Here is a 13,748-nt window from a genome sequence, read left to right as displayed (position 1 = left end):
AGATGTATATGGGATGTTTATATAATCTAATAATGTTAATAAAAATCGACTGGATCATAAATATAAATGCAGCATGGAATAATGAATTATTCATTTTGTGGACTGTTCTGAAAAGTCAGGTCCATGCCAGAAAACCAACATAGCTCGTTGAATTCTACCAAGTAGACAGATTGAAAATCCAGTCACAGAAATGAAAATCCCAAATGTATGATGACTAAGAGAAGTGTTTGTACTTTTGACTGTAGTAATTTGTCCACTGGATCACAAGTTATTGGAACCACATCATGCAAGAATTAGATAAAGATGATGAAAACAGAGCGTGCCTACGTGTCTTATCATAGATGTGTTTGATTAGGGCACAAGGAACTTTATGTAACCCTCTTCCAAAACTCTTTGCTCATTATGAAACACAATAGTGTTGTGTTTAAAGCAAACATGTGACCATCCAAAAAACTGGCATGTAAAAATGTTCTTGTTTTAATCCCTCCTTTCAAGAACAGATGAAACAGAAGTATCTCATCAGATCCAGTTTTGAACTGTAGAACATTACAAAACAAAAACAAATTGTACCCTGCTTTTCCTGTCAAATGCAATTGATACGGACATGCTTGTTTAGGCCTTTCCAGTTTTCTAAGTCCACACTTGGAAAGATTTATGCCTCAACATGAGAGGGATGAGAGCATCACTCATCACATCATGCGCAGTCACCAGGCTGTAAAACCAGTGACGTCCAAGCTTGTGTCAAACGGCATGATCACTTTCATCAGGTTACCACAGGAATCATTAGGACTTCACTTTGTTTGTTTACGGTCTCTGATCATTTCATGGTTTCAGGTAGTGCTCATGGGAATTGTGAATATATTAAAGCACCATCAGATCGACTAATCAGCCCTGTAGATTTCTTTTCAAATATTATACAGTTAAAATCAACATTTAGGCACTCAGGTGGCACAGCGGGATATTCCACTAGTACACCAGCGCCGAGATTCTGAACACCCCGATCCGAATCTCGGCTCTGCTACCGGTCGGCTGAGCGCCATCTAGCGGGCACAATTGGCAGTGCCTGCAGCGGACAAACTTGGCCACTGAGTCTGCTGGGTGGGAAAAGGCAGAACTAAGTGGGTGGAGTCTTCAAACACTGTGTAAGGACCCTAATTAGCAGACCGAGGCAAAAAAGGAGGGGTTGAGGACTGTACACGCGTCGGAAGGAACATGGAGCAGGCAAATATACCCTCCTTGAATGCAAACGTGATTCACAGCAGTGGAAGACTAATTGGCTATGCTAGATTGGGAGAAAATGGAAGAAAATACATCAGTAAATAGAAAAAACATTTGTCAGGAGTATACAGTGAATGCAGAAAGTATTCAGACCCCTTGGCTCTTTGCACGGTTTATTGTTTGTGGATTAAATTTCGAAATGTTACAATTGCCCCTCAATCTTGCTTCTCAGTTTTGTCATTATGGACCTTGTTTTTGTACACAGTCATACTGGAGCAGAAAAGGGAATTTATCCATTATTTAAACAATGGTGGAAGCTTATTGTTTATTTTACATAACTGTAGCAATGCGTGTGGCCAAACACCTGAAGTCAGAATGAGAAGGGATGTCCACATATTTATGGCCATATAGTCACACAAGATAAATAAGCACCACATCTCGTTCCAGCGAGGCTCGGTTAATAAGCATGATGTCGTAGTTTCTAGGTCAGGACTGAAGATTATGTTGATTCAGTAGAAGATGACTGTACTGAACTGTGTGTGCTTATTCTATTACAATAAATTTAACACTCACACGAACAGTTTCATTAGAAAACAGAGAGAGTTTGTCCCAGTGTTTCCAGTACAAACGGAAGAGGGAAAAGGAGCTGAAACAAGCACATGGCGTCAGCTGCTGGTGTGTGACACTGGTGCTGCTGAGATTTGTCACACTTCCTCTGGTTGGTTGTTCATGTCATGATTCAGTGTTTGATGTCGAAACTTAACAGTAATTCAGTTCGAGGGCTGAGCCAGAATCTACAGAGGATCATTCCTGCCACCTAGAGTACAACAACCTACCCTGAATTTTAAATCAAAAAGTAAAAAAGAGACATAAAATCAATTTTACCTTTAAAAAAAAAAGGTCAAATTTTAACATAAAAAGTAAAATATTAAAAATAAAGCTGTTTAATTATTTAAATATTTAAGATAAAAAGTCAACAATTTCAACAGTCAGTGTTTAAATTAAAAATAAAAATCAAGAATTTAAAAACAATAATAAAAAAAAAAAAAAAAAAAAAAAAAAATTTCAAAGTCAGAATTAAAAAATCAACAGTTAAAAAAAAATTGAATTAAAAGAAAATAATAAAACCAGAATTGGAGATATAACTGACAATTAAAAATATATGAATTTAAAAAATTTTAACAATTAAAAAAGTAAAAATAGAAAAAAATGTAAAATAATTAAAAAATTCAGCAATTGAAAAGTTGGGATTAAGAATAAAAAGATAAATGACAATTTAAAAAGGTATGAATTTTAAACATTTTAATCATTAAAAAAATCTAAATAAAAAAAGTAAAGTCTTTTAAAAAAGCAGAATTAAAAATAAAAAGAATAAATGTATAATGAATAGAAAGAATGAAAATTACATTTGAAAAAAAACGAATTAAAATCAGAATTTTAAATGTCAGAATAAAACAAATTAAAAGTCAAAAATCTTTTTCTAAATTCTTTGTTTTTCCCCTCAAGGTGGCAGGAACAGGATAAAGGTGCAAGGAAAGATTTAAAGTTTGTGTATGATTCAGTTAGTGCACGTTAAAGGCTCTCAGTATCTTTACAGCAATGACTCACTTTTAAACACAACGAAGTGTCGACAGCCATCATGAATGTAGACCTACCACGTCCATCGAAGGTATTTAAACAGTTTATCATTTATCCTACTGTCAAGAGATCAGAAGTGCGTCTGCCCATGATGCCATAACCATCTTTGGTCAGGAGTCCAGGAAGCATGGACGGCATCAGAGCAACAACAGACTGTCGGAGGATTGCAGCAGAAATCCTTACACTTTAGGCTAATGGTTCTCAGACACAAATACTTGTATATTAGGCGATGATAGACAAGACAAAGCAGATACCGTACATGACCCAATGAACGTGGACACCTGATCATGGGCTTGTTGGGTATCCCATTCCAAAACCATGGACATTAATCTGGCATGCTCCTTCCAAACTGGTCAAGTCATGTCTTTGTGGACCTTGATTTTAATACAGAGGGAAGTTTTATTCAGTAGAACTGTTTTATAGCTCCTGTTAGCAGTCAATGTGGCTGAAACACCTTGGATTAATAATTAAAAACGAAGTCCACAAACTTCAGGCCATCACATGGATTTTGGCGGTGTAGTTGGCGCAGGTTATTTGTTTCTTGTGTCTTTTTTTAAACAATGAACACACTGTTGCAAATAAGCATCAGTGCCAGCGATTTCCTTTTTTCTGCCAGTCACACGCTCGTCAACAAATCAGTGTATATCTCACTTCATCCAAACAAAGCCCACCCAGCAGTACGGCCTGTTCCTCAGAGCAGCAGTGCCAATGAGAGTGTTTCACTGGAAACACGGATGAAACAAGATGATCCCCTCGTAAACAAGCTGCCACGTTTAATTTGATTACAGCTTGAAAGTGGGTGATAATCTGCCAAGATGTTCGGAGTGGCAGTGCCAGGCAGTACAAGTGAGTCAGCCAGTGTTCATTACCATAGCCGTATGTTCTCTGGTCTGCGCTGTGCTTACATGTGAAAATGGCAGCTAGTGATCCAGATAATGAGCCGTCACAGCTACAGCGTGTACAGCGTGTACAGCGTGTACGGTACACTCAATACATGCTCGATCTGAGCTCACCAAAACAACGACTGTGAACAAACAGAAATTCTGCTCCCACAATCCTTTCTGTTTAAATACATTAGCCTAGCTTTTACGCTCTCAGCAAGCACGGGCTGCACAATTAATCAACACTCATTCATTTTCAGGAACACTGGGTTGATTAAAGACAGAATACCCCCTTGGCAGGAGGCCAATCCATCTCAACATCACAACACACTTCCACATCACTGACACACACGCTTTGAACCAATTTAGCCAATCCAATTCTGCATGGTGTTTAGAAGGTGTATCCTTACAGTGAACCAGGTTTCAGGCTCAAACCCAGGTATCCAGGACCCATGTTGCTTTAAAGAACCCACTTAAAAAATTACAATCTGGCCAAACCACTTTCTGCACGTTCTGGTTGCTAGAAGGAAAACAGTGTATGTCTCTATGTGAACACAAGGATGAAATGCAAATATCCTTACAGACAGAGAACCAAGGCAAGGCTCAAACCCATGATGCTTTTGCTTAAGAACCCACTTTAACTGCTGTGCCATCATGTTACACACACACACTTCCTCTCATTTTTCTTATTACCCAGAGCTTCATCAGGGTCAGGGTTGAGGTACGTCCAGTGCGTAAACAGTAAACTGAATCCAAAGCAAGAATCCCTCCAGACAAGGTGGAAAGCCAATCCATGGGAAATCAACACTCTATTACTCACAGTAAGGGTTGATTTAGTGCTGAAACACTTTCTTTATGCTTTAGAAAAGGAAGTAAGAAGAAATCAGAAAATCCAAAGAAAATCACTAAAAATCATTTAAATCCAGGTGCTTGGGCACAGCGGTCTAATGTTCTAATGTTCATTGTTTTAATCTCAGCTGTGCTATTCACTGGACATGTCTGGCTATGTCTGAGAAGGGCGGGACAAAGGGATTCCTCATTTCCAGTAAACTTGCGGCCTTTGCTGGTGTGACTCTCCGTACGTGTGAGCAATGTTCTCCGGATTCTCTGGTTTTTCCTTACTTCCTTTTTTGAAGCATATAAAAAGTGTTTTGGCTGCACTAAATCACCACTTGCTATGACTAAATGAGTGTTAACTTTCCATTTGTCAGCACCTTGACTGGTGTGATTCTTGCTTTGGATTCAGTTTACTGACCCTGGGTAATAAGAAAAATGAAATGAAAAATGTGTGTGACACGATGGCACAGCAGTTAGAGTGGGTTCGAGTTCTGCCTTGATTCACTGTCTGTGCTATCCACCACCCAAGCGCCTACAGCAGTTGGCTACTGAACATGTGTCGGAGGGGGCATGTGTTAAGTCAATCACGTAATTGTGTACACCCTGATTAGGAGGTAAATTAGGGAGAAATGCCTTGCACCAAACTGGACTGATAACAAAAACCTCAAAAAGTCAAACAGGATGTTTCTCAAAGTCTTTTACCAATTTAATCATGAACCAACTAGTTTTGGCCAACACACTGGCTTTAAAAAGAGTTGAACCTAAAACTGTTCTCTCCCTTTGTATTACAGGCACAGTGACGTCAATGGATCAGATTTTCTTTGGCTTTTCACAGCAAATGGTTCTTGAATAAATAAATGAAACAGTCCAGGCATTAAACACCCTCCATAAGCTCTATACTGCCATCGCAACAGTGCCACCTTCTGGCTATTTTCTTCATAAACAAATTCTAAAATCGGGAACTGATAGAGATGGAGCAAGCCTGACTCGTGATTGATGTTCCAATTCCTACCAGACTAGGATTCCTTTAAACCAAACCAGTTGAACCATGTCTAAACGGACCTGGCTTTATGCACAGGGACACAGACATGCCAGAACAGAAAAGGCCCTTCCCTAAACTGTTCCCACATGTGCTAGTGTCAGAGTGGTGGAAAAGACTTCATGCTGCGGCAGAGGCACTGCAATCAGGATGTGGGAATTGGAAACATCTAAATAGGAAGAAAAGAAGAGGGGAAAAAAACAACAAAAAAGCAAACATTTGAAGGCTAAAGTGCTAATGAAATAAAGAGACAAAGATTTCAGAACATTTGTCTTTATATCTTCCCTAATGACAGAAAAAATACCTGAGTGTTGGTTAAAAATAGAACAAATAAAACAAGGCTTCATCCAAATGTATACAAAAGTTACAAAACATACATCGATACATGGCTGAATGATTAAAATGAGCATCACATGATCAAGTTTTCCAGCTCCAGGCCTGAAGGTCCCACTGTCCTGCAGAAAAGAAACTGGAATCTCTGCAGGACTGAAGTTAAGAAATCTGAGATTTCGGATGATCAGTCCTCAGAGCTCTCCTCTGATTTCTCCTCATTGGCTGCTTTCCAGTTTTTCCGTTTTTTCCGCTCCGGCTCTCTTTGGGTGTCCCTTACAGTCCTGCTCCGTTTCCTGTCCGGTTTTTCTCCCGCCCCGTCCGAGTCGTCCTCCTCTTTCCGTCTCTTTTTCCGTCGGTGTTTGCTTTTGCTGCTTTTCCTCTTTGGCTTCCTCTTGACGTCGCCCGCTGCGCTGCTGTCAGACTCTGAGTCTGATTCTTCTGTCCTCTGCTTCTTTTTCTTGGTCTTTTTCTTCTTCTTCTTTTGCTTTGAGGATTTCTTGGACTTCTTGTCATTTTTTCTGGGTTTTGGGTCGTCAGCATCTCTGTATTCAAAAAAGGTTCCAGTTTAAGAAACATGTAAGCACTTTAAAATCAGATCACAAGTCGAATAATTAACTGATATGATCTGTTACTTGAAAAAGTATGTGCTTTCTTTCAATTGTCTTTGCTGTTGCATACACCGATGAGGCATAATATTATGACCACCTTCCTAATATTGTGTTGGTCCCCTTTTTGCTGCCAAAACAACCCTGACCCGTCGAGGCATCGACTCCACTAGACACCTGAAGGTGTGGACCTTGGTGGACACCTCATTATATGAACATTCGTTCCCTCTGTGGCCTCCAGCCTTTTGGGGAAAAAAATCCCAAAATATTACTTAACATGTGGCTGTGGGAATTTGTGCCCATTTGGTTCAAAGAGCATTCATTCTGCATATTTGTGACAGTAAATTGTTTCAGGTTCTTGTACCAATTGTAACACAATACAATGAAACATGAGGGAACACAAACATTTACATTTGTTTCTCCATTTCCTTAGATCTAGATGGCCAAAAGTATGTGGACACCTGATCAGGTACTTGTTGGAGGACAATAATATATTATAGTGAGTTCCCCCATCTTTATGGCCTAAACAGTCTCCACTCTACTGAGAAGATTTAACTGTTTTCCAGGTTTTCTATAATTGAAGATAATGGCTCTTGTTGTGGTTTGCTGGAGTCCTGGAGCTTTAGAAATGGCTTTTTCACTCTATTTTATTCCTAGCATAGTTGACTGAACATTGAGACCTTAGAAATGTCTATGCTGTGTTGTCTACCCATGTCTGACAGGGTTGGTTGGGGGTGTCTATTATAAGGCATTTGCCTGGGGTTCCAAAAATATATATCACTAAATCCACCCCACCCTTACGATCGAGCAGGGTGGAACAGTGAGGCAGCACACAGTGAGGAAAAACTGAAAGTGACTCACATTATTAAATTGTATGAAAACCTGAAGCGTTTTATACATGAACTGCATTAAGGTGACTGGACCTTACCGAGCTGACTGAAACTCCTCTGGATAAAGCTCCTTAAAACCACTATGACCCCACCTGTGTGAAAAAAGAAAATCTGTGTTAAAATCACTTGTGAAATATAAGTAAATTGCACTTAATCTTGAACCAGGACCCACAGTCATACCTGTCTGGATCATTGGCCTCAAAATCATATAATTTCCGAGTCCAGTAACGAGCCTCTTGTTCATCGCTCACAGAAACACCTTCTCCTTCACCAAGCCTGCTGCGTGCAGATCCCTCCACGTCATTCAAATACCTGTCACAGTGCATGCTGCTTCTTACAAAAAAATAAGAATCCGATAAGAAAGCCGATCTAATTCACATCATTAGTACGGAATTTGTCCTGAAAAAGCAAGTGGACTTGAACCTTGTTGTCCATTTTTGCTTTGAGTCGCGAGTAGATGAGGTCTGTCGTTCCATGCCCCGTAGCTTCCACATCTCAGACTCCTCCTGAATCTTTAAATAACACACAGCACAGATTTCATGACTCCTAGCTACAAACAGCCTCACATTTTCACTTGTCGCATTTGTTAATCATGTATAGCCTGTTCTAAATGTTTAGTTCACTAGTTCTCAAGCTTTTTATCACTTGGGCTGAAACAGTGACCGAAAGCAGCCTCGCAGTCAACACACATGCAACCAGAAGCCCTGATTTGGAGAAAATGGACAAAGCCAGCTAATAAATGGCTGGAAAATATAAAGAAAACTACTCTAAGTGTTTGGAGGAACACATGCCCCATGTACTTAGCTTGTGTCCACTTGGTGATCACATCAATCAAGACAGATGGTGTTTGGTTTTCATAAACGTCATTTAAAAAAGAAACACAACAGCTGATGACAAACCTTGTTGTGGGCATCGGTGTGCCTGATCACATTTCGAAGCAGCACTTTACCCATAGGAACCTTCGCCATGATGATCTACAATCAGAACACAGATTCTGTTACATTACAATAGTTACATCTATTAATTAGTTGATCTAAGCCCTGCAAGGTTTTTGTCGCCCTATGCAGGGTATTTTTGCCTTACGCCCAGTGTTTATCAACTAAAGCAGGAGATGAAAATTAAATACAAATGAAAAATAGACATCAAAACAATTCCAGCTCAATTTATCACAGCCTGAAATGTCATAAGTAATGGCAGTTAATAGAAACCCTGGAAGTTAACAAAAGAGCAAAAAAACTCTACAAAATGTCACATCACATGGGCCGGTCCGGGTCCTTTCTGTGTGGAGTTTGCATGTTCTCTCGCATGTGTCCTCCGGATGCTCCGGTTTCCTCCCACAGTCCAAAGACGTGCAAGGGAGGTGAATCAGGGATACTGAATTGTCCAGGACTGTGTTTGATATAACCTTGTGAACTGATGAATCTTGTGTAACGAGTAACTACCGTTCCTGTCATGAATGTAACCAAAGTGTAAATCATGACATTAAAATCCTAATAAACATACAAACAAACAAACAAATAACATAGGGGTTTTACAGAGGCATATATGTGTGTTTATAGTGTATAAGATAAGATAAGATAAGATGCCCTTATTGTCATTGCAGAGTGTACAACGAAATTGAGTAGCAATCCAACGGTGATTACACATACAATAAGTAAAAAATAGAAGCAAAAATTATATACATATAGACGATACACACACGTGTATGTATGCCTAAAAATCTTAAATATAAATAATAAAGACTAAACTATAATTATTAAGAAGGACAAAAGACATTGTTTACAGCAGTGAGGTAGCAGTGGGGTATTGCACATGCCCTGAGTAGCTTAAGAGGATATTGCACAGAATATATATTTAGCTCTAAAAAAAACAGTAGTGCAGTCATAATAAATATAAATACGGTCAGAGTAGAATGAAACCTTGTGCCATGTTTTATATATATATATATATATACCCTATAAACCAGTTTGCAGTTGCTTGTCTTCTTATGGTTTCCTAAAGTTAATATTTTCATATTTGTAATAAAATAAGGTAATATTTTCTCTTAGCTTTGCTGCTTGGTAGAGACCGTGATCATTTGCCACTGTAAAATAAAGTAGTTAAATTAATATTTGTTTTATTTTATAGAATATTAAAGCATTTGTGTCCCACCTTACACTGATGATGGCAGGTAACAGACCGTTTACACTGACTGTACATGAGAATGTACTCGGCTAATGTTAAATATGGTACCACATTTCTTCACTGTATCTTCACTCTGTCTACACAGACTTTGTCTAAATAGCAGCTAAATTCTGATATTCTGTTAAATAAATGTTATAGATGTAATAAAGATATAAAATAACGACAAAATATCCCACACTTGCCTGTTTGTTTACATGCACGACGTGCTAACTGCCGGTTCTTCTACTTCTTTATCGTGGTGTGTAATGGCGGTTAGCAGGATGGTGTTGTGTTACTACCACCTACTGAACTGGAGTGTTTTAACGACGGTTTATCCTGCTCAGGGTCGCAGTGGGTCAAACCATAGCTGTATGGAGACTCCTGGCTGGCCAGCTGGGGGGTTGAACCCTGGACCAAGTCAAGGTCAAGATCATTTACCACAGTGCCACCCAAGCATCACACAGGTGGATTCATCTAAGCTCAGTTGTGTACAAGCCTGTCATTTACATTTACATTTTCAGCATTTAGCAGACGCTTTTATCCAAAGCAACTTACCCAATGAGTGGAACACGATGAGCAATTGAGGGTTAAGGGCCTTGCTCAGGGACCCAACAGTGGCAACTTGGTGGTGGCAGGGCTTGAACCGGCAACCTTCTGTTTACTACTCCAGTACCTTAACCACTGAGATATCACTGGCACAATTATAAACAATTGTATTTTTTGTTTACTTGATCATTTTTTTACGGTGGGTAGCACTGTCGTCTCACAGCAAGAAGGTCCTGGGTTCGATCCCCAGGTGGAGCGGTCCAGGTCCTTTCTTCATGGAGTTGGCATGTTCTCCCTGTGTCTGTGTGGGTTTCCTCTCACAGTACAAAGACGTGCAAGTGAGATGAATTGGAGATACAAAATTGTCCATGACTGTGTTTGACATTAAACTGGTGAACCGAGAAACTACCTGTCCTGTAATGAATGTAACCAAAATGTGTAAAACATGACGTTAAAATCCTAATAAATAAATATATTATCACTTTTTTCAGTCAGTCATAATACATATTTTCTATAACCAGGGTTTTCCCTGCCTTAACAAATTTCAGGTGGGCCACCAAGTGTTTTTAACAGTTTCTTAAATTAAAAAAGATAAGATAAGATTCAGATAAGATTCAGTTATTGATCCCCATGGGGGAAATTTGAGTGTTACAGCAGCTCCAGTACAGTGTAAGTAGAGTAAATAGAATAGAGTAGAATAAAATAAAACTAAGAAAATTATAAAAAAATTATTTAAAAAATATTAGCTATAAAAGACGAACGGTACAGAGTAACAGCTAGTTAAGCTGCCAAACAGCAACATGAGACCTGGGGACCTGGGTTCTATTCTTCTATCTATGCTCATTGCTTATGTGAACTGTTGAGATGAGAAGCTGGAAACGGAAACTGCTGGCTTGTCTTTTTTTGTGTGTGGCTTTTTCGGGTTTGGCTGATTTGTTTTTGCACGTACCACTCAGTAGATTCTCAAAACACAGAAAACGTGACATGAGACATGTCATCACCACAATGTTTTTGCTCTTTTACACTTCAACTCTTATATGTTAAAAAGAGCATACACGTTAAGTTGCTGCTGAAATCACTGATTAAACAGGTGAACTTGGATTAGGTCTGTTTATGCAATTTTTGTAAATCCATACAGATAAATATGTCCTACTGTCATTATCATGCGCTACAACCATAAAAACCTCAAAAAGACTTTAGCAGCAGTTACTTGGACTTTCCAGTGACGTTCAGAAATGATTAATAGTTTTATTGACCAGGAAGTGCTGATATAAAACTTTCAGTTCATTATACCAGATTTACCTAATTAAATAATTAAACATACAAACACCACATTGTTCTATTTTGTTCATCAGTATTATATATTCTATGATGCATCATGTTGTTTATTACTTGCTGTTTAGTTAAAAACCAAAACAGTTTAAAGCATTTTAGGGCCAGCGGGTGTTTCTTAATACAAGCTCAGTTAAAGAAGACAGTATAGTTGGATTAAGTGCTTTTCATAACGGCCATTCTTAATGGGAACAACAGAAGTAGACTAATATGATTATAATACTCCTTGTTAACCAGGGTTAGCTTTAATTTAAACATTGAATTTATATTATTTAAGTATAATGTTTAGGCATTGGAAATTGAATTGCAGGGTTCCAAATGGCTAGTAGACACTTTAAAATAGACAGCAGCCTATTTATTCAAGTACTACAGTAAACATGGATTGATCAACCAATCAGATTATTTATTTTATTTGTGAAATACAATTAGCCTGAGTGGAATATTGCACCTGTAACTGCCAACAAAGTGGTACATTCAAGTAATACACTCTGAATTTGGAAATTCTGGATGATAAATGAGTTTTTGAGGTGTGACCTACAGTGGATTCAGAAATTATCCTTTCAGACTTTACAAAGTTGTGGATTTGGAAATGATGTTAGCCCACTACCGTTGAGATCCAGAGATCCGGGGTGTTATTGGCTAGTCAGGTGTTTGCACAGACATAATTTGCTATGGTTGTAGGGGTGGCTAAAAAAGCCTAGACAGTGGTGTACTTGTCACTGCCGGTCCCAGGCCAGGATAAAAATGGGAGGATTGCGTAAGGGCATAAAATATGTAAGCAACCGAAAGAAAAAAAGTACAATGTGTTGTGGATTTGTTTTTGAATAGATATTAATGATATATATAATTGATAAATATAACTATCAATCTACACTTAATCACCCATCCTAATAAAGTATATTATATTGTTATGTTATATTATATTATATTATATAATGTTATGAAACAGATCTGTTTCTGTCTGTCCTCCCACTCTCTCCTGTTTTTTTTTGTGGTATTTGCTTAACCCAAGTTTGTTTCCTGCTAAGTCAAATTTTTTACACAGTACTTTTAGTTTTGTTTTATTTAACAAAAGTGCATTTGAAACTAAAAGGTTTTCAAATGAGAATCATTTTCAATTATAGAAAACTGGAGGTGCAGTTCCTCCTTAAGTGTTAAAACTACCCAACATTTTTGAGCTATAACAACATTAAAATGCTCCAGGTTTTATAAGCAGCAGATCATATTTTCCCCAGGTACCATGGTATTGAAACGTTCGCTATTTGGCAGCTAGTCCGCCTTGTTTTTTTATTTATGAGAAGCAGTTGAAAAGACAGTTGAAAATGTCAGTAATTTAATTACCAGCAGAAATGTAAACTAACCAGTACATGGTGTTGTCAGGCTGTTGATACTCTAAGGTTTAAAGCATGTTGTTTGGGTTGTTTATAGTGATGGATGGCACAGTAAGGCATTGTGAAATGAAATGTGTGGGATGTAAAACCAGTTAAACATGATGCTTAACAAAAACAACACAAGTGGAAAAGTAACGATAAACATACAGCCGTTTCAGATGCAACACTTTTAAACAAAGTAAAACAAACAGTTTTTTCAGGCACTTTCATCCATTTCAACATTTCAAGTTTTCAGTTTTTAATTTTTAATAAATGTTTTAACTCTAAAAATGTTTATTTAATTAATTGTCATGAGTGATTGCATGTAGATTGATGGGTAGAAATTCCAAAACAAATGTACAAAATAATGAAATTTGGTTGCTCACATATTTTAGGGGCCACTATCTCGTCGATTTGGATCTTGGTGCGTACCAGACTTCATGCCGGAGCTCCCGGTGGAAACCCATGCAGACGCTGGGAGACCATGCAAACTCCATACAGAAAGGACCCGAACCTCACCACCTGGGGATCAAACCCAGGACCTTCTTGCTGTGAGGCAACAGTGTTATCCACTTAGCCACCGTGCCGTCCTGGTTGTGGGTGTCGCTGGATCCACTGCAACCTTGATCTTGACCAGGATATAGTAGTTAGTGAAAATCTATAAATGAATGATGAATTTGTTGGTTTAGACATGTTAAGGTTACAGTAAACAGTAAATGTTGATATGCTGTATTTTAATATCTATAAATCTCAGTGATCAATTTGACAGTTAATGATTGATGTACAGTTTGTATTTTTAATATTCTTTTATTTTAATAGTAACACAATTATAAATAATTTATTAATTCATATTATAAAGGTATCGTGTTAAATGTTTTAGCTGTATTAAATTTTTT

General features: G+C 38.1%; 1 protein-coding gene across 6 annotated transcripts; it reads right to left on the bottom strand.

Annotated features, from left to right (window-relative positions):
* Nucleotides 1-5,870: 5,870 nt before the first annotated feature.
* On the bottom strand, nucleotides 5,871-9,856 carry nkapd1 (NKAP domain containing 1). 6 transcript variants are annotated; one of them, XM_063016663.1, is made up of 6 exons: nucleotides 9,808-9,856; nucleotides 8,341-8,415; nucleotides 7,865-7,953; nucleotides 7,622-7,774; nucleotides 7,480-7,533; nucleotides 5,871-6,488 (listed from the first exon to the last, which is right to left on the bottom strand). In XM_063016663.1, the coding sequence occupies exons 2-6, from the start codon at nucleotides 8,407-8,409 to the stop codon at nucleotides 6,131-6,133; spliced, it is 723 nt and encodes a 240-aa protein (XP_062872733.1). In that variant the 5' UTR covers nucleotides 8,410-8,415; nucleotides 9,808-9,856; the 3' UTR covers nucleotides 5,871-6,130. The 6 variants fall into 6 exon arrangements, with proteins under 6 accessions (XP_062872733.1, XP_062872731.1, XP_062872732.1 ...); XM_063016661.1 differs by lacking the exon at nucleotides 9,808-9,856 and adding an exon at nucleotides 9,593-9,709; XM_063016662.1 differs by lacking the exon at nucleotides 9,808-9,856 and adding an exon at nucleotides 9,396-9,545 and having other exon boundaries at nucleotides 7,622-7,753.
* Nucleotides 9,857-13,748: the final 3,892 nt, after the last annotated feature.

This window comes from Trichomycterus rosablanca, chromosome 20 (assembly GCF_030014385.1).
Source record: "Trichomycterus rosablanca isolate fTriRos1 chromosome 20, fTriRos1.hap1, whole genome shotgun sequence".
Lineage (NCBI taxonomy): Eukaryota > Metazoa > Chordata > Actinopteri > Siluriformes > Trichomycteridae > Trichomycterus > Trichomycterus rosablanca.
The sequence above is the reverse complement of the archived record's forward strand: the minus strand, read 5'-3'. Positions and strand labels throughout refer to the sequence as shown.

Bases quoted from the DNA above. Each gene is read 5' to 3' on its own strand.
- nkapd1 (XM_063016658.1), bottom strand. From the start codon at position 9,455: ATGAAAATATTAACTTTAGGAAACCATAAGAAGACAAGCAACTGCAAA. The intron at 7,954-8,340 runs GTTTGTCATCAG...TGTTATTTAAAG, and splicing joins ACACCGATGCCCACAACAAG to ATTCAGGAGGAGTCTGAGAT. The intron at 7,534-7,621 runs GTATGACTGTGG...TTTTTCACACAG, and splicing joins GAGGCCAATGATCCAGACAG to GTGGGGTCATAGTGGTTTTA.